The sequence below is a fragment of the Pantherophis guttatus genome, chromosome 2 (assembly GCF_059756535.1).
Source record: "Pantherophis guttatus breed Tessera chromosome 2, ASM5975653v1, whole genome shotgun sequence".
Classification (NCBI taxonomy): Eukaryota; Metazoa; Chordata; class Lepidosauria; order Squamata; family Colubridae; genus Pantherophis; species Pantherophis guttatus.
Window position 1 is genome coordinate 206,838,467 of NC_142064.1, and position 25,067 is coordinate 206,863,533.

The following is a 25,067-nucleotide window of genomic DNA, read 5'->3' on the forward strand; positions in this document are numbered from 1 at the left end:
TTTTTCTGGAAAAAAAAGATTAAGCAGATAAGCAAATATTAAAATGTATATTCTGCTACATTAATATCAGCAATTTCAATTAATCTTAATTTTTGTTTCTATAATTTGTATTGTTTATAAGGGGTTTAGTGAAGATTTTCCTGTATTGAAATAGGTTTGTCTATTTTTCGTTTATTTTTTATTTGATATATTTTAAATTGTGCCTTTCCCATCTTTATTATTTTTTGTATTGTTTAAAGTTTAATATATTAAAAATAATTATTCTGAATTTTTAAAGAAAGGGTTCAAGCAAAAACTTTTTTCCAAACATTTCCTGTTTCTGGGCTTTCACATGGCCATCAAATGCAAAGCACAGATTTTCTTTATACTTCCCACTTCTTCCAATCACATGCTGATCTTGGAAAGCTCTTATTACCCTACAGCATTTTGTCATCAACTGTTACACAACAGGGTAGTTATGGAAAAAGGGACAGAGTGTATCTCTTTTAACAGAACAGTACCTGGCAAAGAAATACAGTGCTTTGAGAGCAAAGCCAAAATATTCTACCTTAACATTGTGTAAAATGCAGCTGTTGTTCTTAGCATGTATCACACATGGTGGCAGGTTCCACTTGTTTTTCATTGTATTTGCCTAGTTGCTGTTGTTCTTGATCATCATCATCGTCATCATCATATTACATGTAAATGCTGCCCAACTCTACTTTTTACAGTAAAGCTTACCAAAGCGTGATGCAACAAGGGCTTTTGTTTATCAGCCAGCCTGTCACAGAAACTGACAATGATTTATTGGGCCAAGATCATCCATTTAGTCCTCATGATTAAGGCAGGACTACGGCTTGGGTCTACCTGCTCCTTGTCCAACATTTTAACAACTACAACATACTGGCTTTCTTTTTGTGTTATAAAGACTGTTAACTGCAAATACAGGGATTAAGACTTTCTAAAGGGTACAACCTGATTTAATAAAAGAGGGACTCTAATATTTAAAATACTTATAGAAAGAATACTCTTACTTACCCTTTACCAAGGCTGGAACAGTTCAAACCATAGGAGTTATTGCTATCACCATTTGTAATGACTGAAGAGGCAGCTACTGAAGAGCAAGAGCTTGCTGGTGCTTTTGAAGAGGTAGCTAGATTTCTGCTAGGTGCAGTACATGTTCTAGGAAAAGGCATTAAGATAACACTCATAATTTTTTAAACACTGGTTTTGGAATTGGAATTTTGATAAGTGTTATTTTATTTTTTCTGGATTTTTAATACAATAGGACAAAGAATGACAAGGTATCAAATTTAAGAGGTAGCTAAGGATATTCTAGATAGATCTATCCATTACACAAAGAAAAATTTCCAGCCATTTAATACCAAACGGAATGTTTATTTTTCTTAACAAAGAAACCAAACTTCAATAAAAAATTTATAACATAGTATTTTCAACCTTTAGATGCTACAACACTTTTACATCTGAAACTATAATTTTTTTGAAAGAAGGAAATTTAAAAGCTAATATTTTAAGTTCTCTCAATCCCTAGAACTGGTTTTAGATGGCTGCTGCACATGAATCACTTATTGTGAAATGAATAAAGTTTTGTTTAGATTACAGAAATGTAAGAAATGAATAGTTATATAATCTTCCTCCAAAAGTTAAAATGTATCTGCTTCAAGCAAACCAAAATTACTCCACAGTGTTACCAAATAAGGTTATAATTACTATATAGGCCTTCCCCTCACTTAGTGACCGCAATCCATTCCAGCAACTTTGTTGTCAAGTGAAATGGTGGCTAAGTGAACATGTTACTGAGAGAGGGGTACTCTGAAGATCATGAATTGCTGCCATGTCAGTCAATTTCTCTTGTAGTGTCCCAGGTCTGATCCTTCCATCTTTTTTATGTCTTGAATGTAGAGAAATTACTTTAAAAAGCTATTTCTTCCCGAATTGTTTTTCTCCCAGCATTTCCCTAAAAACTCCCTAACCTCAAGTTACCAAGCTCAGCTTTGTAATCTTAATTAGAAACCTCCAGGCCCTCCAATACTGCCTAAAAGTGACTAGATCTTAATCAGTTTCACACTGTCAGGCTCATAAATGCCAGTGATCAGAAGGTGAGTTTTTTACTCCATTTATTACCATATTTGCAAACAATCACTAACTAAGACAACCACTAAATGCGCTGTGTATTATTGGAATTTCTTGGCTTCTTAGGTTTATGGACTTTAAAATAAATCTAACCAAAATAGATTGTTAAGGCAGTTACAGTACATTATTAATTTGCATATTTAAAGGAGTTTATTAGTTCTGATTACATACTGCAATGTGCAACCTTGCTTTGGCAATCAAGTTTTGCGAACACTTAACTGAGCCACAGAACATGAAAAGTGAGAGACAAATGCTTACTTTGTCAGAGAAGATTGTCTAGGCCATGAACCATCTTCATTTTTCACTTCTATTAACACTACCTAACAGGATAAAAATAGTCAACAGTGTTATACAAATATACAAATACTACATGAACAAAAAAATTTCAGAGCCCAATTAAATCATTTTCAATCCTGAAACAAGCAGCTACTACTTTAAAAATTAGCACCTACATATAGTATTTCAACGAACTTTTTCAGGTCACTCCAACCATACTGTCACACAACAGCTGTCACACAGGAGCTGATTTTCAGAGGGGTAACTTCTATATGAATATTACTAGATGCAAAGTGCACAATATTCCAGAATCCATTTTGTTTCAGAATATTTTGTAAAAATTTATGACCCTAGAAATTGCAACCTGTTTAAGTAACCCCAGAAACAAAAATATATCTTGATTTCTTACCTGTCCCTGATAGAGCCCTGCATCTTGTATGGTGCTATCGAGTTTGCTTAATTGTTCATAAGCATTATTTGTACATTTGTTCCACAGTCTGACTTCTTTACCATCAGAAATATTAAATTGCTTTCGCATTTCCTTTTCAATAGTAGCTGATAAGACAAACATATAATTACATGGAAGGCTGTAATGGCTTATTAAAAGTACATAAACTGGCTTATTCTATAAGACATATTTCGTCTGAATTTTTTTTTTTAATCTAATGAATACATTTCTGATTCAACATACACAAAGTGGCTTGGATAATTCTCATACTGTCCTATTTGCACTTGGGGTATGTGCATGTGCGGGCATACATATATGTATTACACATATTTGCATACTGTTCTATTTGTGTGTGTGTGTATGTATGTATGTAAAAATTTGAGCAAAATGTATGAGTCATTTTAGTTTAAAAATGAAGTTAGGGCTTCTGGAACAGAAACTAGTATATTCAAATGCTATAATTATCTAGAAATAGGATTTTTATATGAAAAAGGGCAAATACAAAGTTCAGTATAGATGTGTAAAAGATGGGAAAATATATGGAATATTATAAATTCAAAAATGAGTTTTAAAAAATATAATCATAAGAATAATGTATATTTAATGCAGTCAATTAAAATCAGATAGCTAATGTGATGAGTAATTAAGGCACTGGGCTAGAAACTGAAAGACCATGAGTTCTAGTCTTGCCTTAGACATGAAGTGAGCTGGGTGACCTTCCAGTCACTCTCTCTCAGCCCTAGGAAGAAGGCAAGGGCAAACGACTTCCAAAAAACTTTGCCAAGAACACTGCAGGTGCCGAATAAAATAATAAAATTGAAATGAAATGAAATAAAATAAGACTTTCAGAAAAATATAATTGTCCAGTTTAATTCTTAAATTTTACAATTTAATATCATGCATTGTACTCACCAATCGTATCTGCTTTGCTGAAATAAGAGTCCACAAGGTTTGTAGGATCACTGTTCTGACACAACTTCAACTCCAAAAGATAAACTTCTACTTTACAGTGTTTAACAAACAATCCATACTCCACAACCTATTTAAAAAACATCACTTATAAAAGTATGTTTCAAAAAGAATGAGATCATGGGCTTTTTTTGCAGTCAAAATTATATTTGTGCTTATAAATAAAATCAACCTAGTCTAAAACTATCTTATGTCAAAATATCAATATAAATATAATCATTTTATGTTTATGTCAAAAATTTGGAAAGTGGCAACACAGACTCAAGTAGAACAAAGGGCAAGACATAAGCAATGAAAAAAGAACAAGTAATATATAAAACATTTTAAATCCCACACAGGCATTTATTGGTTCTTATCCATACCCACACTCTGAATGGCTTCAAATTCAAACTGCCCCACTGTGATTACAAAAAGGGCATTTTTGCATCTGAAATAACATGGCTCACATTTGAAACTGCTCAATTTGAAATGTTTTGTGCATGATGCCCTAAACAGAAACTTTATTTTTCCTGACCTGCTCAGAGAAGTTGTAAAATATTCGAATTGAGAACGAAGACCTCAACAATCTGGAGCTAAGTTTTAGTTTGGGAAGTTTTTAAATTTAATTTATATAGCTGCCCATGTCATGCTTATGGCACTTTTAATGGCACTTTTGTTAAATTTTAAGTACAACTCCCGATTATAGGCACTGAATCTATATGGGCAGTATAAAACCTTTGAAGGGGAACTTGCAAAACACCTCTCCTTGAAATCCTGAGGAAGCTACATCCTCCTGATGACTGGCTACATCTGATTTGAGGGTATCTCCTTAAGTATGTGTGCATAAAGGAGATTGTTAGTTCTCTAAGAGAAGTGTTCTCTGTGAATAGACATGCATACAACCTAGGTCCTAGGAAGACCAAAAGAGCAATCATCCTGAGCTTTTTACAGTGTTTCCCCGAAAATAAGACCCTGTCTTATATTTTTTGGAACCCTGAAATAAGTGCTTGGCCTTATTTTTGGGGAGGTCTTATTATTTTGGGGCACATGGAGCAAGACAGGGTTCTTCTTGCCGTCTTACCTGATTTCCACCTCTGTCTCCCTAACTCTAACCCGAGGAAATAGTGGGGACCGGCTGTGCATGTGCTTAAATATTTTCGGGGAGGGCTTATTTTCGGGGAGGGCTTATTTTAGTGCATGCACTCAAAAGCCCAATTGGCCTTATTATCCGGGGAGGTCTTATTTTTGGGGAAACAGGGTAGAGGACATGCCAGTGGGATAAGATGAACAAATATCAGGAGTTCCCATCCGTTTAAGTTTCAGAGACCCTGAATTACCGTATTTTTCAGAGTATAAAATGCACCTTTGTCCCCCCTAAAAGGGGGTGAAAATCTGGTTGCATCTTATACACCGAACGTAGCCCTGCCCACCCACTGGCCCCCACCCTTTGGCCTCTGCCTCCCAGCAATTTATCTCCTTGCAACAAGCAGCAAGAAGAAACAGCCCATTTCAGCTTCAGCACAGCCTAATTAGCACAAGTTGATTGTCCTTTGGATCAGCCTCCCGACTCTCAGCTGTTTCAGGCTGCAGGTATTGCCATTGCCTATTGCTGTGCGGGCCTCTGCTGCTTCTGCAAGGAGGTAAATTGCTGGGAGCAGATTTTTTTTTTTCTTGTGCTAATCAAGCTATGCTGAAAACAAAAATGAAAGTAAAGCAGGCTGTTTGCTGTTCCGAGGCAAAGCTGCTAGGAGGCAGAGGCAGATTTCTTTTTCTTGTTTTCCTCACAAAAAAAGCTAGGTGCGTCTTATAGTCCGGAGCGTTTTATACTCCGAAAAATACGGTAATACTTTCTCTCCAAGCCTGAAGCAGAAGCCAAAACAAAACCCAGCTTCTTATTCTCCACATACTTGAACAAAAATAGAGATACTCTCTTGGAAACAATAAAATACCGTATGGGCGATATCAGGAACAAAATTTACTCTGCATATTCCACATGTCTTTGGGAATGCTAGAGTACAGCATTTGTCATCATCAGAATTGTGATATTGGATTAAAAAAAGCAGACAGAGAAACTGCAACAGCAAGAAAGCACCTAATAATATTTGTATGCCTTAGGCTGTGATTTGACAATGCTACTATGACAATTGTCATGTCCAATTAGGCAAACTGAGAACAAGGAAGAAAAGATACATACAAAAAATAGAAAGCACCCTAGCAAAGTGTTCAAAGTTAGAATAAAGATACTGTACAGTAGAAAACAACAGACAAGGTAGTGGAAGGGAGAAATAATCAGCATGAATGCCAAATGCACAAAACGTCTTAACTCTGTCTCTTGGTACTCTCTATATAACAGAATTGAAATATTTTCATCAAGGTTTCTGCATTAGTCAACACACTAAACTAGAATAGTATGGCATCCCATGCTATGAACTCAGACAATGCAAAGAAAAAATAATGACATCAGAGGTAAAGACATTAGCTCCCTAAACTGCAATTTAAGGGTGTACCCATTCTCTTGGGCTATCCGTGGTGCAAAATCCTATGAGCAGAAGATTCATTAGAGGAACATCTACTCTTTTCGATATTATGCTGCAATTGACAAAAGGCATTTCAACTGGATTTCTATTTAATATTTTATATATTCCTATTATTCTTCACTTGTTCTTCAAAGTTTCCTTTGAATGTCCCTGGTTCCTCCAATGTTTACTGTTGCATCTTACCATTTTATTAAACCCTCTTTAGGTCAAGAAGCTACAAATTGAAATCAATATGCTCCCACATTCCTCAAATTTCCCTTCCTTTTAATACAAAGATGTCAAACATAATTATGATGTATGAACATTCAAATATTGGGACAGACTTATTAAAATTCTAAAAAACAACCAATTTTAATCCAATGATGACACATTTGGAAATTTAGTCAACTAACTCTTCAATCCATTAAAATACTTCTATATAAAAGGCTTCAGAATTAGAGTTTTAAAATAAAGCAAGCCTTGAACACACAATAGAATCAATACGAAAACACATTTATGTAAGGTAATAGAATGTTTTTTTAAAACTTTTAATTTTTCTTCATCTTTGATTTTAAAAAATTCTATTACCTTACATGAATGTGTTTACTCTGCTTCTTGTACAATACATGGAAGTAAGCATGTAATGGACCTCACCATGTTAATTTGAAGTTTAGATTAATAACTAATATACAAGATATAAGCACTGAAGATTAATTTTTTTGATATCTTTTATATTTACTATTGGGTTATTATTGGAAATAGGCAGCTTTCTTCATTTCAGTTCTTTAATTTTACATCCAAATGCAATACACTACAATTTACATTCACATTAAATGTCATCAGTTATACTATTTATAATTTAAAAGTGTGTTTCCTCTGACAAAGTTAGAGGAAATTTATACAATTTCTATGAATATGCAAAAAAGGCCTTCTCTACTATCTTCTAAATATCTAGGAGATACAAGGAACAGAAATACTTACTTTTCTCACAATTGGCTTCTGTCCCTCCATACAACCATACCAATTTGCTAGTTTATCCCAAGCTTCAGTAGAAACCAGTACATAATCCAATTCATCAATGAGATGCTCTTTCAAAGTTTGAGTTTCTGAATCTAAAAAAAGAAAAGGAGACACAGGATTATGGGCTATTTCATTCACTATATCAAGATAAATCTCAACACAAACTACATTTGCAGAGCAAAATAACAAACAAACAAACAAGCAAGCAGAAGAACATTTGATTCCCCCCAAAAGCCAGGGTGAGGATAATATGATGGAGCCGAAAAGGAAGGGCAGTGGTGCAAGTGATGATTTCCTGGGCAAAAAAATGACAGCTGCTGCCTAATGACTTCTTGCTTAATGATATAAATTTCAGTTCCAATTAGGGTTAAGTGAGGATTACTATATTATTTTAACCTATACAGGTAGTTCTCAATTTATAACCATTTGTTTAGTGACTGTTCAAAGTTACAGCAGCACTGAACAAGTGACTTACAACCAGTTTTCACACTGCAGCATCCCTATAATCACATGATCAAAATTCAGGCTTTTGGCAACTGGCATATATTTATGACAGCTGTGCTGTCGCAGTGTCATGTGATCGCCATCTGTAATCTTCCCAGCTGGCTTCCAACAAAGCAAAGTCAATGGGGGAAGCCAGATTCACTTAATAACTGCAGTGATTTGCTTAAAAGCTGTGACAAAAAAGGTCATAAAATAAAACTCACAACTGTTTTGCTTATCAATTGAAATTTTGGGGTCAATTGTGGCTCTAAGTCGAGGACTACCTATAATAAATTGGTACGTACTACTGAATCCATCATATACTTTGGATATTTCTATTTCAGAACTATATTTATAGCAGGAGAACTCAGATTTATAAATACACTTCATGTGCTACTAAAATAGAAACCTACCTTGAGGTAATAAATAGTACAAAAACAGAAAAAAGGAAAAGGAAAAGCAGATATGAAGAGAGATTTGCCTTTTTTCAAGCAGGCATTATAAAAACTAAGACAGCCAATAAAGATATACAGCAGGAGTGTCAAACTCAAGGCCCTGGGGCTGGATCTGGCCGGTGGGGTGCTTAGATCTAGCCCGCGGGGCCGCCCTGGAAACAGCCAAGGACCGGCCCATGGTGCCTCTGCCAGCGAAAATGGAGTTCGGGAGGGCCGTGGGCAGCCCTCCTGAGCTCCGTTTTCGCTGGTAGAGGGTTGCAGGAGACCGTCCCAGCCGAAAACAGAGCTCAGGAACCTGTTTTCACTGACAGAGCACTTGGGTCACCATAGACGCCCCTGAAACAACTGACATCGAGATGGCCATGCCCACCCCGACCCCCCAAGGTCAAACACAACCCTGCTGCGGCCCTCAATGAAATCAAGTTTGACACCCCTGAATACAGAGATATAAAAAGGTATCAACAATTCAGTTTTGAGTTTTAGGCATAACTTAGAGTAATGAAATGGAAAGAAAGAAAGAAAAAGTTCTATGGGAAGCCATAGATAAAATGTTCATTTAAGATTGATAAATCTTTCAGAGCTTTTTCAAGGTCAATTTTAATTATAATTGCCACATACTCAAAGTGGGGTTTTTTTGTCCATAGCAACATTAAAAAAATCACAGGGGGCAGCAATCTGTTCTCAAAGTTAAAACATTTTTTTTGTATCAAGTTTTAATTTTTTTAACATGTCCAAGTTTCATTTTCAATTAAACTGTGTTGTCTGGGTATAGTTTGAAAGATAGTAATCATAATGTTTACAACAATATTCATTACATTGGTATTAATTCTATATTAAAACTAATAATCATAATATATGCTTCTCTATTTTAATCAATCTCCCTTATTTCATTAATCTTTTTCTTAAATTTCCATGTTTCTAACTTCTGTTTTTGTTATCTAACCACTGATAAATCCCATATCATAAAATATTCAGTTTGTTCCTTTTCCTTAATTGCAAGTGTTAATCTATTCATTTCTGCATATTCTAATATTTTTTAAATCACATCATCTGTAGGGATCTCTTCACTTTTCCATTGTTGTGCAAATACAATTCTGGTTGCAGTTAATACATGTAGGATCAAATATATATTCCCCTTATTATATTATCCAGTAGAATACCCAACGGAAATATTTCTGGTTTTAAATCAATATATTGCTTTATCATTTTTTCCAACCATGTATGTATTTTTGTCCAATATTTTTTTGCTTTTGAACATGTCCACCACATATGATAGTACAAACCAGGTATCTTATCTGATGGCATTTCCAGCATTTAACCGACATATCCTTAAACATCTTTGCCAATCTTGAAGGCGAGAAGTGCCATCTATAAAACATTTTTATGAGTTTTCTTTATATGCAGTCGATTTTGTTAATTTGTAATTCCTATCCTATAATTTCTAACTCTATTGTATATTCAAAGTTTTTAGCCCATACTATCATTGTCTCATTTGTTCATCTTCCATTTTAATACTTAATAGATAACTATACGTTTTCTTTATTGGTTTTTCATCTGTCCCTGTTAGTATCTGATCTAGTAAATGTTAGAACATTTTAACTAGTTTTAACTGCAGGAGGCTCTAATGCACTCAAAACTGACATAGGATCACCTGCCTTCCCCTTTTTGAGTCCTTTTCAAAGTCAGTTCTGAGTAATTCTCACCGGTAAAAAGTCCCGAGTTGTCAATTGGTCCTGGGAAGAGGTTGGGTTCTCCAACGTTGTACAAATCCCAACTTTCAAAGCCCACATATTTCTTCCACTGCTTGAACCACCGGCTGTCAATCAAATACCTGCCATAAAAGCAAAAAAAAAAAATATTTTTTTTAAAAAAAGCAAAAGGCAGAGATGGAGAGATGAGGAGGAAAAGAAAAATCCGAGGGAGCGAAGGAGGCTCGAGAATGACTCAGCAACGAACGGCTGACGCTTCCGAGACCTTTTCGGGACAGAAACCGAGCGCTCCAAGCCGGCCTCCGCGCCCGCCTCAAACGCGGCCTGCTTCAGAAACCAGCGGCCAGTGTGTCGGCGGACGGAAATACGGGGCGAGGCGGGCGGCCTTGCCCTAAACCTGACACCAGAGGACGGGCCGGGAACAAGCCGCCCCCGAGGCCTCCTTCTCGCGTCCGTCTCGCCGCCGGCCCCCAACCCGGCTGCAGGCTCACCAGGACTCTCCCGGCCGCAGAACCGTTTTCAGAAGCGGCATAAGCTCAGCGCGCTGCATCGCGGCCTCCGGCCTTAAACCACTAGGGGCTCCTCCGCCCTCTAATCCTACTTCGGCCGCCGCCATGACTGTGCGCCCTGCCGGCCGGCCGGCCATCCTCAAGCGCGGAAATGCCTCCTTTCGCTGGGGCGCGCACCGAAAAGCTACCGCGCAGGCGCGACGTTGCTCGGGTTGAGAACGTCGATCAGGCGACGTCACGCGGAAGGTAATCCTCCTTCGGGGCGGAGTCGAGAGTTGCGTAACGGGAGGCTCGAGGGCGGCGTTTTCTCTCTCTCTCTCTCTCTCTCTCTCTCTCTCTCTCTCTCTCTCTCTCTCTCTCTCTCTCCAAGTAACGGAAGCCAGCTTCCTTCTTTGGAGACCCCGCCCGCCCTTAGGAAAGTCTTTCCCTCGCCTCAGTCGCGTCATTTTTGACCCAAAGGTGCCTTTTTTTCAAGAGGCAACTGGACTTTCTTGTTTTTTCTTTGAAGACGTTTCTCTTCTCATCCAAGAAGTTTCTTGAGCTCTGACTGGGATGGTGGGGAATGGAAGGGTTTATATTCCTTGCAGGCAGCTGGTCATTTGCATCCTTTTTGAGGGTCGTTGAAGTTCTTTGGGAATCCGTTCATACTCCCGCCACCATTCGAAGGATGTTCATCCCAAATTACATAGCTATAAGTCTATAGAAATTCTCAGTCATTTCCAAAAAAATTGCAGATTACAGGAACAAGGAGCATTACTCAGGTGACCCTGAGGTCACAGATAAACCACCTGGTGGCCTCAATGACTCTTTAAAAGGATACAAATGACAGGCTTTCTGCAGGGAATATAAATCCTTCCATTCCCCACCATCCTGTCAGAGCTGAAGAAACTTCTTGGATGAGAAGTGAAATGTCTTCAAAGAAAAACAAGAAAATCCAGTTGCCTCCAGAATAAGCACCTTTGGGACAACCATGACCTGGATGACTAAGACTCTCCATAGACTTTTCATTTTTGAGTTAATTCGGCACAAGTGATGTAAGGCACTCGATGTCCTGGTGATTGGCGAAAAGCGCAAGCAGCCCAAGGATACGGGATTGAGAGCTTAACAGATCGATAACTATGATCCAGCTTTACGTAGTGGTGAAGATACTGGTCTAGAAGCCGGAAAACCATGCCTTCTAGGCCTCACTTAAGCATGAAAGGTGGCTAGGGGACGTTGAGCCAGTCGTTCCTTTAGCCTAACCCACCTTTCCATTTGCTGTAGAGAAAACGGGGCAGAGCATTAAGTATGTCTGTGGCCTTGAGTTACACATGCAAAGATGGAATAAAAATACATTCTCTGTGGAATATTCCCCCCTTGGAAATTAGAATGTCCCCAACTCTGTCAGTCTTTTGCAAGGCTCTAAAAATCTGGCTATGTCCCCTGGCCTGAGGTTCTGAATGTGTTAAGGGCCCTGTTTCTTGGCTTTACTATAGAGTCACTTTGTTGAGATGGGCAGCTTATGGAAATTGACTGACTGAATAAATAGGCTTTATTCCCAATATGACCTGTGTTTAACTTAACTACAGGTTTTAGAATTAACCCATGCAGTAATTTAGTTTCTTCAGCATCCGAAGCCTTTAATTACAGCATGCGGATTGCATAACATACTTGTCTAAAACTTGGCTAGCAAGTTTGTGGTAGTGTGTCAGGCAAATATGATCAGTAGGTGGCAACCAGGTAGCATAGTAAGCAAACATGTTGAGAATGCTATTTTTTATTTTGCCTTATTTTATAAATAACTCAAGGCAGCAAACATACTTAATACTCTTTCCTCCTCGTATTTTCTCCTGAACAATAACCCTATTAAATGAGTTGGGCTGAGGGAGTGACTGGCTTAAAATCACCCAGGTGGCTTTCATACCTAAGGTGGGACTTGGACTCACAGTCTCCTGGTTTCTAACCTGGTGCTTTAACCGCTATGCCCTGTGATTTGTAACCTTGCCTTTTTCTTTTGTACTTGCCATGTGCACAAAGCACATTAACCCAGGCAGTTGAAAGACCTAGATCTTACGGTATGATTGGCTTGAACCATTAATATGCAGAAGCACTTTTTCCCAACCAATCTCACAGGGCTGTTGCTTTGGTTTGAGGAGGAAGGCATGTTGGATATGTTTGTGGTAGTGTGTCAGGCAAATATAGTCAGTAGGTGGCAACCAGGTAGCATCGTAAGCAAACATCCATTAATGTTGAGAATGCTATTTTTTATTTTGTCATATTTTGCCTTATTTTATAAATAAAAATATTTGTAAAAAAAACTCAAGGCAGGATATAAACAAAGTAATCAATACAGGAAATAGATGGTTGTCTCATTTATTTACTCAGTTTAGATAGCCTACTATCCTGTATTGGTGGCTCTGTATATATCAGAAATACTTCTTGAACAACATCTTAGCTACCTTTGTCATTTATCAAATGTATACGACCATCCATCTTACAAGTGATTCTGGGTGGTGTACAGCAATAAACTCATCGAACACAGTCATAATAAAAAAAAATGTTAGGCAGGCTATTACTTCCTGATTTTAATTGGCTAGGGAATTCTAGGAATTGAAATCCACGTATCTCAAAGGCTTAAGATATTTTGTATTATGTCATAAAATATTTTATAAAATTTGCCAAATTTCAGTTTCACAGGAGTCATGGATCCTGGATTTTGGATGCATTCTTTAAGCTACCTCATTTCAGGTATCTTAGTTAAAAAGGTTTTGCTCTATGACAAATCATTTTTCCCACTTATAGACATACAGGTAGTCCTCGACTTACAACTTTTTATTTAGTGACCAAAGTTACAATGGCACTGAAAAAAGTGACTTATAACCATTTTTCATACTTACTAGTTATAGCATTTTTGATCACATGATCAAAAGTCACTTGCAAAAGTCACTCACAACTGGCTCATATTTATTATTACAATGACCCAGGGTCATGTAATCACTTTTTGCAACCTTCTGACAAGCAAAATCAATCGGGAAGCCAGATTCACTTAACAATCATGTTACTAATTTAACCTGCAGTGATTCACAACAACCATGGCAAGAAAGGTTGTAAAATAAGACAAAACTCACTTAACAACTGTCTTCCTTAGCAACAGAAATGTTGGGCAGAATATAGACAGAAAAAGAAAATGCTGTAAACATTATTGCTTAAGTAAAACTAAGACAGCCTTTATTTCCTTTGTTACAAGAACACTGAGTTAATTACTTACCTGAATAAGTCATATTGTATGAAAACGCCATCTTTGCTTAAGTACATCCACACAGGCAGTCTGTAAGCAATGATGAAATCTCCAATCTAAAATATCTCTTCCAAATACAAGATGGAGAACTTATTGTTCTTCCCCTCCATCTGGTGCTTGACTAAAACTAACATTTCTTATTCTTAGTCACAGTGTCAGAATAATTGTAGGGAGACGCCCTGTTAATTTCTTGAAGGCCATAAATTCTCAAAGTTTGAAGATAATTGTTTCCACCATTCTCCTTCATTAAAGACCTTTGCAATACCTGATATAAGGTAGGAATTGGTAATGCAATACCTGCAGACATCATTACTTATCTTTTAGAATGGCATTGACATTATTTATGAAATAAAAAATATATAAAGTCATCACAAAACCTACCAAATTCCACATTTCAGCATTTTTGTCTTCTTTTAGGATTTTTAATGCCAAGAAATGTGATCTTATATTTCCTATTTTAAGAGATATTTTGATGCCTAATGATACATGGGGCCTGATAACTTTAGCATTAGGTAATAGTAGCAGATGATTTATTAAATTTGCTACCCATCTCATTTTAAAGCGAGTATTCTCACAACTAGTTGTGTAGACCACAAACAATTGCCTTAATATTTTGAGCATTTTGAAACTGTCTAGGAAAACTCATTTGCTGTCTAGAAGTATAATTTCCCAAATTTGATCAACCTTAATTTATGGAGATTTTGGAGTTCCTATTGGTTATTTGATTCAGTTTTGCATATAATGTTATACTTGGTTGTAAACGATAGATACTTCTGAGCTGAAGAGTCACTGATTCTTTATTGGAACATGGAAATGGCTTGCTATGGCCTTCTAGAATATTTTTTTCAAATTCTTCTTTAGACTTGACCTTTATAATTTCTTGGTAATCTCCAATGCAGTATTCACAGGTCCAGCTCTTCTTAGATTTTAAAGGTTGATCAGCCAAAATCAAGTATATATTGCTACTACTTCCTATAAGGTGATTATAGTTGTTCTAATATACACATGTGTCTATAAATCAGATTTTTCATTCCTGGCAACTGTTTGGACAAATCCCCCGTTTTCTTGACAAGGTTTTCACAAGGTTGTACCTTGTGTCTTTCCAAGGGCTGAGAGAATTCAGAGTGCTTATTATCACCTATAAAACTCTTTACAGCTGCATTAGGCATCACTTTCAAGATTAACTCTGCCCATCCAGTAATATCTTTAAAGAGCTTGCTGAGAGGCACACTCCACCCCTCAACCCTGCAAAAATGCTTAACAGGATGTGAATGAAGCAGTAAACCTTTTCTCTTAGGGGCTACTTCTCTGGAGCTCTCTACCCAGTCTCACAGTACCTTATAAAAGCTAGGAGGGAAAAGCTATCAAAACCTCGTCCCCCAGATTTTCAACTTCAGATGAATGTTTTATATAGTCCCTCTTGACAGATGCTGCTTATTATTTTTCCTCAATGTTAACTGATATTTATACTGTTATATGGCTACCTAGAATCTCAAGGTTGGGTGGGTTACAAAATTTATAAAAAATAAATCAGACTGAAATAGTGTTGGAAAGCACCCAGGGACACTGAATAGTTAATGCAATTTCAAGATTTTATTGGTGCATGGTAGCATTGAAAGCACTGATTCCAAACTGTTCTACTTGCTATAATTTACAACTTCACATGCAAAATTTTAAAGGTACATCAGGTGCTTATCAAGTATTTAGAAGAAACACCATCATAAATAAAATTTTGATGGAGAGTAGAATCTTAGCAGCAGAACTGTTAGTGAACCACAGCAAAACAAGAAATGTAGAAAAGGGCACAACATTGTAGAAATCTAAGTACACTTCAGTTCTATTCCCTTACATCTGAATGATTTGGAGATTGGTTAAAAATACAGATTTTGTCTCTGCTACATCAGAGGTCAATGACACTCATAATATGTATGAACTCCAGACCAATGACTGTCCTAATTAATCCTTAAGCCTTTTAAAGAAGAGTTATAGGTTTACTTTATATCACAGCAGCTTAGTACATTCTTGTATTTCAGAGAAGCTTTGCTACTACAATATATAAGCAACTATCTTCTGCATTTTCTAGATTTATGAATTTAGTTTAACATGGAAAGTTACAGTTAAACATTATGGGTAGCATTATATACTTGTAAAAACCTAGACCGAAGCAGAGATGTAGGGAAGTTTTATCAAGATTTTATCTGGCCCAATCTAGACGGTTTGCTGAAGCAGCTTTTCAATGTCATCCTGCATCTTGATAGTTTCAAATCTTCTGCTGTACCGTTTGAAAGGCACCCCATCACGACCAATGAGGAACTTTTCAAAATTCCATGCGATGTCACTGCGGCACACAGGAGACCAAATTATGAACTTTGGATCGGTCATCAGAGACACAGGATCATCATGTGGGACAGGCAATGATTCTTTCAGGAACTTGAAAAGAGGATGAGCTTTTTCCCCATTGACTTCACACTTCTCAAACACAGGGAAGTTGGGCTCATATCCATTGCCTGGACGGACGTATTTCAGGGAATTCAGGATCTCTTCATTGGTGGCATTTTCCTGTAACAAGGTAGAAAGGCATATGATTTACATCCAGACATGATCATTATAGCATTAGCAGAGCTGCCAATTATTGTTTTGCAATAGTCACCTTTTTCGTCTATTAACAGCTATCCTGCAATGTAAATATTTTTATTCAGAAAATATCAATTATTTCACCTACAGATGTTTTCAAAGTTTTATCTGTTATGCAGCTTCTGAGATCAAGTGCTGTGCAGAAACAATATTTCAGTTAGTGATTCTGCCTAATGCAATTGAACTACCAAATACTAACTCCTTATAATCCACATCTATAGAAAAACTATCAAGCCAAGTAATTTGCTCCAGTGATAGAAGTCAAGTGATGTTGCCAAGTATTAACTTCACTAACACATGACTTTCCTCTATCCTTACTATCTGCATCTCTCTCCTACTCATATATTTTCACATCTTAGATCCTAGTTTTGCAGAGTGACGTCATTTTTTTTTTTTGCTATAAATTCTCCTACATGCTCCTCTTAGTGCAGCTACAAGAAGCCTTTATTGAGAATTTCCACAGGCAAGTTGCAGAAATTCAGCATTGCAATAATTTAGGTTGGAATCTTTGGGCTATAGTTAGCTTCTGAAAAGTTATAAACTTATTTAAGTTTGATGTATCTCATCGCTTTATACAGTCTTTTCATAATGCTTGAGCCAGGGCCAGACTACACACAGCATGTTTAAAATTCCTAGAGAAGGAGAAATAAAAGCTTTTATTTGTTCAACAGAAGGCATAGCAATGCTTTTGAGAAAAAGCCCCTAATATCTGCGATTCCCCAATCTACATATTCTAAACAATGACAATTGTGAAGGTGAAGCATATACAATTAATTGCTGGTTAGGCTGCTCTTCAGTGTACCTGTCTCATTCCAGTCCAAAAGAAAAACCTGCATATATCAAACCTAGATATTAGTAGTCTAAAGTTACATTAAATGTTAACTCATAGAAAGAACTAATTTGCAAATAGATTTTCCTTTCTCTTTTCTAATTCAAGTAATTGGTAAATTGCATAAATCTTGTTACCCCAGACCAACATGCAGAAGGCTAAATTCTGCAAAATCATTTTTCCCTAGAGAATTTGTACAACGGGAAAATGGGAATGGTTGTAAAGATCCTCCACTGCATAACTTCAGAGTAATTATCCTAATACACAGTATTGCATTGGAAAGCAGATAAGTCTTGCTTTCAAACATGACATACTGTAGGGAAAGCAAGGCAATTGTGCAAGAGTCCTTGGACTAGGTCTTTTTCTCCGGGAGCGTAAAACAGTTCTCCAAGGCACCCACTCTGAGTTGTTGCGCATTACTTCATGTTGGGACTTCAATGCATCACAGAGAAAAATAGTCACACACATCCTTCCCCACAATACAACTCCCACGCCATGAGGACCTTGTTAAGGATGAGCCTTTCCAAGAGAAGCTAAGGCAACAGAGCACCCCCCCCAATTTTAATATGTGCATTCATTTCCCTAAATTTAGGAGTGGGTTTAGTTGTTTCTATCTGAGGGCTTTGATTACCCTCAGCTGGTCAGAACCTTCTGGAAACACGGAAGTAATTTTTTTAAAAAAACCCAGCTTCATACTCTTATGGAATATTTTTGTAACATCCCCAAATAGGCCATATAGTCTTGTTTCCAGATAGGAACATTTTAAAGAGCCTACACTCCCGCTCCTAAAGAGAGCTTCTACAAGCCTAGGATTGCGACCATTCACACAACCTTCGTCCCACTCAACTTTCAAAAGCTGCTCCACAACGAAGGTCTGTGGAGATTCTCAGTCATCCATGCTCTCTTCTTCAGCTCTCGTCCAAGAAGCTTCTTCTCAGAGATGGAGAAGCTGCTTGGATGAGAAGCGAAAAGTCTTCAAAGAAAAACCAGAAAGTCCAGTTGCCTCGAGAGAGAAATAATAAAGCACCTTTGGGACTCCCACAGTGAAGGAGCTCCGGTCGCTCCAGGCTGCCTTTTTTCACCAGCAGCCGAACGAGCTCTTCCCCCCGTCAAGGCTTGTCACCTGCGGATACCTTACCTGGTGACCAAACTGGTTAGAGGGGAAAGCGAGGACGGTGAGTCCTTGAGAGCCGAAACGACGCTGCAGTTCACGGAACTGAGTGAAGTCCCGGGTCGTTGTGCCTCAGAGCGAAGCCACGTTGGAAACCAGCAACACCTTTCCCCGCAGCGAGCCCAGATCAATGGGCTCCGAAGCCCCCAACGGGAGCGCCTTCATGCCGGCCAGATTGTACCTTGAGACACCAGCCATCGCAACGGCAAAGAAGGACCTGCAAGAACTGCGCGGGAGACGCGCAATTTTGCCTCGTTTAAAAGCCCCAGCTAGCAATCCCGCCCACCGATCTACTGGACTTGCACAGCATCGGCTCCACCCCGCTCCTTTGTCCTAATTCGAAGCGGCTGCAGCCACTTTAAGCTACCCCTCCCGCTACGAGAACGCCAGGCATGCGCAATTTCCATTATTTGAAAAGAGATTGTGGAAACGAGCTGGTTTGTGTTCTTGCGGTCGGCGGTGTTTTGGTTTAATCAAAACATTGAAAGAGGGCTAGTCTTAAGTTTTCATAAAGGAAATGGCCATTTTACTATTTGCGAAGTGAGATCATACGATAAACAATACTTTCCCAGCCCCTTTCTGTTATAAGAAGATAAGAAAAAAGGGCCAAGGATAGTCACGTAGTCTGAAAACTCTTGGCACAAGTGCCAAGGAAGGGAAAGATCGTTGCGGAGAAGAATGAAACCCAAGATCGATTAGCAAATCCCAGCAGCAGATTACTACTATGCAGGAGTCTGAAAGCGATGCAAAGGAACTTTCCTTAGCTTATTTAGCTAATTTGCTTCCAGGAACGCTCCAGCTGCTGGCACTTTTATCCTTAAAGCCGTAAATATGTCAAAAAATGCAGAAATATCTAAAACGCATTTTACTTTTTTTGTACGGTTTTGCCTTTGTGGCATACCTGGCCAATATAAGTGGGACCTGCTATGGGCTTTGATAATTTGCTTGCTCAGACTTTTTGCTTTTTGAGTTTGTAAATTGCACTACACTATACTTTAACCGTGATGTATGAAGAAACCACATTTCACTGGATTCACTGTAGTCAGAGGCTGTTTGTTGTGAGGATACAATTGAAGGAGGAAGTATGCATGGCACCTTGAACTCTGATGAAGAAAGGAAGAATACTGTATATATCTAACAAGCATAAACTACAGTGGCTTAGAATAATGTGCTAAAACACCATGTTATGTCTTAATGCAGTTCATGAATCCCTCTTTTTTCACAACCCATCCTTCTGGCTGTATTTTATTGCCTTATAATATTGTTTATTATTGCATTCTATTATTTTTAAGATACGTTTGTTACATTAATTATATTGAGTTCTGATATAAAGTTTTGTATACATCGCCACATAAATAAAAATATGTAAAAAAAGGTTTTGTGGAACAACTATCAGCCACTTCATCTTTCACAGTCACTCAGTTTAGTTCACTGTGGATTATGCTCCATTTTATCATACTTTGGATTAAAGCAGACATATCAGACTAAACCTTACCATTCTTTTTCTGGCAATAGTTGTACTGCTTTGAGAAATCTACAGATTCACAGCATGTGCTAATTGGCCATGATGGTTACGGTCAACTGGGTTGTGTCAGAACTGCCATCCTTCACTCACTATGCTTTGCTAGATGCCTGTCTGCCATAAGTCATGGGGTGAGGGAATCATGGGGAGTCTATATATCATGGGGAGTAACTGAAAGTGATCTTCGTGCTGTCCCGAGACATCCCAAGGTCCTGGGAATGGAATCCAATGCCTGCCATCTGCCCAACTGTTGCAGGGACAGTTAGCAAAACATCTTGGAATGTGACTGGACAACTGGGAGATAAGGGGGGTGGAACAGAGAAGGGAAACTTAACTAAGGAATATTCACACACAAACTCTTAGATCTGGCTTTGCTCCTGTAACCACCTGGCTATTAGTAAAAGTAACCTTTTCACTATAGTTATTGGCTAATGGAGTTGAGAGTGTTTCTTTCCTAACTCATCAAGTTGGGCCAAGCCTGGCAGTTTGTGTGCTACTGGAAGAAGCTGATTTGTGACTTGGGATCCTCCTGGAGTTGTGGCTCCTACTTGAAAATGAGGCAGAGGGTGTGGCTGAGAGGCCTGCATCTGTCTTCAGCTAACACACCAGTTATGGCCTTGCTTGGACAACAAAATCAGGGCAATGTTAACTCATGAACACTACATGATAAGACTAATGCAGTGTGTTGTATATGGAATTGCTTTTGAAGGTGACTAGGATGCTGCAGCTGGTCAGAGTGCAGATAGACCTATAATAGTAGAGTTACTAGTAGTACTAGTCTACTAATAGTAGAGTTACTATCATGTTATGTTTACTGCATCGATTACCAGTAGCTTCTGAGCTCGATTAAAAATGCTGGTCATTACCTATAAAACCTTGTCTGCTATGATGCTGGGTTACATCAGGAGCTGCCTCTCAAATTGGAATCTCCATCTGGTGCAGCAATGAAGAACAGGATGAGTAGAAGGTTCCATGTGAAATAGGATGGGTGTGGACCAGATGTCAGGCCTTTTCTATTGCTGCCTTGCAAGGGCACTGGTCTTCAAATTGTGATATGGGGACCCCTGGGGGGTGTCCCTGAGACCCTGTTACAGATTCTGCAAAGTTGCATTTAAAAATTTATCATTTTTAAATTCTAATGCATAAACATAGATATAAATCACGTAAATCAAATATTTCAGGTTCTCAGTCATTTTTATGAATATAAAGGGCTAAACTGTTACACTAGAGCAGTGATGGCTAACCTTTGTGCCATCACGTGCCAGGAGGGGGGCGGGGTCATGCACTTGTGCGCCCACACCCATAATACTATGTGCCCTGCCCCACACATGCGCACGGCCCCCCCTGCTCCTGGCATGCGATGGGCTGGTAGGCCCGTTTTTCTCTCTCACCTGGCTCCAGAGCCTCTCTATGGGGAGAGTGAAAACGGCTGTCCCCACCACCCCGCAGGCCCTCCGGAAACAGAAAACAGCCTGTTTCCCTACTTCTAGTGGGCCCAGAAGGTCCAAAAATCAGTGCATGTGCCAGAGCTGAACTTGCATGCCCACTGATATGGCTACATGTGCCACCTGTGGCACGCATGCCACAGGTTCGCCATCATGGCCCTAGAGCAAGGTTCTCTGACCTTTCCAGCTTTGTGGACTGGCCAGGAAGAGGGGAGAGGGGATGGTTCTGTGCAAATGGCAGGCAAGTGCACACACGCAGCTCACTTTGTGTGAGCAGGCATGTTCATGCAAGTGGGGATGCGCATACATACATGCACACATGCATTTCTGCAGCCTGGTTATGAAGGACTGAAAGCCTGATACTGGGCCATGGCCTGGGGATTGGGGATTCCTGCCCTAGAAGAGGAACTCATGTACCGCTAGGAAGACTGTTACTTAAGCAACCATCTTGTTTTCCTTATGTAAAGATCTTGTTCTTAATTGTACTGCATGCTGCTCTGCATCTCAGAAAATTGCTGCTCTTTAAAACTATTGCAAAATAAATATATTAATAAATAAATAGGCTGTCCCATCAACTCCTGCATGATGGAACAGCCTAATATGTCTGAAGTTGTAGGAGGAGTGGCAGAACCTGGGGGCAGAGTTAAAAGAAGGATCAGCCTTGTAGCCACAAGCAGATTAAGTTCAACCTATGTTGACCTGTATATAACTTCAAGCAGGTGCTAACTGCTAAAGTTAAGATTCTTGTACATTGACTTTTTAGCAATAAATCAATTTAATTGGACCACATGTGGACCTGGTTTTTTGCATCTGATAGATGTGGTATCCTGCAGGTTGACCTCAATTACTTCTAATTACATGGACAGAACTATATGGTCTTTTCCTGCGTACATGATGGAGGTGGCTTGCCATTGCTTTCTGGTGGGATATTTTTCCAACTTCCAAATCTAATGTATGAGACTTGGGGTTTTTAATGGGTGATCTCCTGTTCAAATATTAAGCCCATCCAACCTGTGTTGCCTTCTGGATAATAGTTCACTGTATTCTAACATTTGTAGTAACATTTGTTAGAAAAAGAGGCAGATTGGAAGATGTTTCTCAGCAAGGCAAACATAAATGTACTTCCCTTAACAAGTTTTGGGAGTTTCTCACTATTGTGTTATCATAGGGTTGGGTAATATTTTTTCCTCTATCTATCTATCAATCTATCTATCTATCTATCTATCTATCTATCTATCTATCTATCTATAACTTTTTCCTACACCATTGCAGGATTTGTAGCTGATATGATATTTATTATATAATATTTTTATTCCACCTTATTTATCTGTAACTCAAGGCAACAAAAACACTTAATACTCCTTCCTTCTCCTCCAACAACCACCTTGTGAGGTGAGTTTGGCTGAGACAGAGAGACTGGCTGAAGGTCACCCAACCAGCTTTCATGCCTAAGGTGGGATGAGAGGTCACTGGTTTCTAGGCCAGCACTTTCTTGCTGTATTTATTTATTTATTTAGAAAATTTATATTGCCACAGACTTGCACATGGCGACTCAAGGTGGCTTAGAAGGATATAAAAACTATAAAAAAGAAATAAAACGGAAAATAATAAGAAAAAATAATAAAATAATAATCCCCCACCCCAGCGACAACACACATTCATACTAGCCATTCAATGGGCTCCATCCTGCTCTGTGTTGCCCAGGCCCGCTGGCAGAACCACGTCTTCAGGGCCTTCCAAAGGAGTGTTAGAGTGGGGGCCAGTCTGATCTTCAGGAGGAGGATGTTCCAGAGAGGGAGCCACCATGGAGAAGGACCTTATTCTGGGTCCCTCCATATGTATCTCCTTAGGAGACTAGACCTGTACCATTCCTTGTTCCCTGCTCTAGTGGGTCAGGTAGATGTGACCGGCTATAATAGCTTGCTTCACAATGGGAGTTAATTCTGTGGCCAGTATTTGACAGGTACAATTAGAAGGCATTTCAGGGGCCTAAAATAAAAAAGCTTTGGATCATCCATGGCTAGCCCTTCCTCTCACAGGCCAGAGTTTGAGAAATCACTTTTTTCAAGTGCTTCACATAAAGGGAATGTCCATGCTTTTGCAATCTGTTCTCTCTGAAATGTATAGAACAATGTTTTTCAGACTTGGCAACTTTAAAATGTGTAGATTACAATTCCCAGAATTCCCCAGCCAATATGGAGCAAGGTGGAGATACGGTACTACACAGGATTTTAAGTTTGACGTAGATGTGTTTTATTTGTGAAAAATATTTGCAAAGTGGGCTATAGATTATGGATAAACATGGCTGAACTTACTGTCCAAAACAGGATTCCTTCAATAATTGCCACCTGATGTGCCACTGAAGTCCTTGAATAATACCAGGCCATCTTTGAATAGAATAGAATAGAATAGAATAGAATTTTTTATTGGCCAAGTGTGATTGGACACACAAGGAATTTGTTGCTCTCAGTGTACATAAAAGAAAAGATATGTTCATCAAGAATCATAAGGTACAACACTTAATGATAGTCATAGGGTACAAATATGCAATCAGGAAACAATATCAATATAAATTGTAAGGATACAAGCAATAAAGTTACAGTCATACAGTCGTATGTGGAAGGTGATGGGTAGTGGGAACGATGAGAAGATTAATAGTAGTGCAGACTTAGTAAATAGTTTGACAATGTTGAGGAAATTATTTCGTTAGCAGAGTGATGGCGTTTGGGAAAAAACTGTTCTTGTGTCTAGTTGTTCTGGTGTGCAGTGCTCTATAGTGTTGTTTTGAGGGTAGGAGTTGAAACAGTTTATGTCCAGGATGTGAGGGGTCTGTAAATATTTTCACAGTCCTCTTTTTGACTCGTGTAGTATACAGGTCCTCAATGGAAGGCAGGTTGGTAGCAATTGTTTTTTCTGCAGTTCTAATTATCCTCTGAAGTCTGTGTCTGTCTTGTTGGTTTGCAGAACCAAACCAGACAGTTATAGAGGTGCAGATGACAGATTCAATAATTCCTCTGTAGAACTGGATCAGCAGCTCCTTGGGCAGTTTGAGCTTTCTGAGTTGGTGCAGAAAGAACATTCTTTGTTGTGCTTTTTTGATGATGTTTTTGATGTTAGCTGTCCATTTTAGATCTTGCGATATGTAGAACCTAGAAATTTGAAGGTCTCTACTGTTGATACTGTGTTGTCTAGTATTATGAGAGGTGGTAGTATGGGACGGTTTCTCCTAAAGTCTACCACCATTTCTACAGTTTTGAGTGTGTTCAATTCCAGTTCTTTGTATCTTTTCTTTGCAGTAGAGGAAGTAGTAAAGATAGCTGAGAAGTGGTACAGGTAGACCTTGAGTTACGACCACAACTGAGTCCAAAATTTATGTTGCTAAGTGAAACATTTGTTAAGTGAGTTTGCCCCATTTTATGACTTTTCTTGCTACAGTTGTTAAGTGAATCATTGCATTTGTTAAGTTAGTAATATGGTTGTTTAGTGACTCTGGATTCCCCATTGACTTTGCTTGTCAGAAGGTCATAAAAGCTGATCACATGACTCCAAGACACTGCAACCGTCATAAATATGAACCACTTGCCAAGCATCTGAATTTTGATTACCGTATTTTTCACTCCATGAGACACACTTTTTTGTCTCCCAAAAGTGGGTGGAAATGTCTGTGTGTCTTATGGAGTGAATATTGCTGA

The 25,067-nt window shown here is 38.5% G+C and overlaps 2 protein-coding genes across 2 annotated transcripts in view; both read right to left on the minus strand.

Moving 5' to 3' along the window:
• The window catches only part of USP4 (ubiquitin specific peptidase 4), a 50,853-nt gene extending 40,159 nt beyond the window's left edge, over positions 1-10,694 (minus strand). The window contains exons 1-7 of the mRNA XM_034441040.3: positions 10,480-10,694; positions 9,983-10,110; positions 7,303-7,433; positions 3,770-3,896; positions 2,819-2,964; positions 2,392-2,453; positions 1,018-1,161 (exon numbers count right to left, since the gene is read on the minus strand). Of these exons, the coding sequence (XP_034296931.1) occupies positions 1,018-1,161; positions 2,392-2,453; positions 2,819-2,964; positions 3,770-3,896; positions 7,303-7,433; positions 9,983-10,110; positions 10,480-10,634 (893 nt within the window). The 5' untranslated portion in view covers positions 10,635-10,694. The remainder of the gene's footprint in view (positions 1-1,017; positions 1,162-2,391; positions 2,454-2,818; positions 2,965-3,769; positions 3,897-7,302; positions 7,434-9,982; positions 10,111-10,479) is intronic.
• Positions 10,695-15,348: 4,654 nt separating this feature from the next.
• GPX1 (glutathione peroxidase 1) lies at positions 15,349-18,898 on the minus strand. Its single transcript, XM_034441024.3, has 2 exons — positions 18,376-18,898; positions 15,349-16,333 (listed from the first exon to the last, which is right to left on the minus strand). The coding sequence occupies exons 1-2, from the start codon at positions 18,604-18,606 to the stop codon at positions 15,983-15,985; spliced, it is 582 nt and encodes a 193-aa protein (XP_034296915.1). The 5' UTR covers positions 18,607-18,898; the 3' UTR covers positions 15,349-15,982.
• Positions 18,899-25,067: the final 6,169 nt, after the last annotated feature.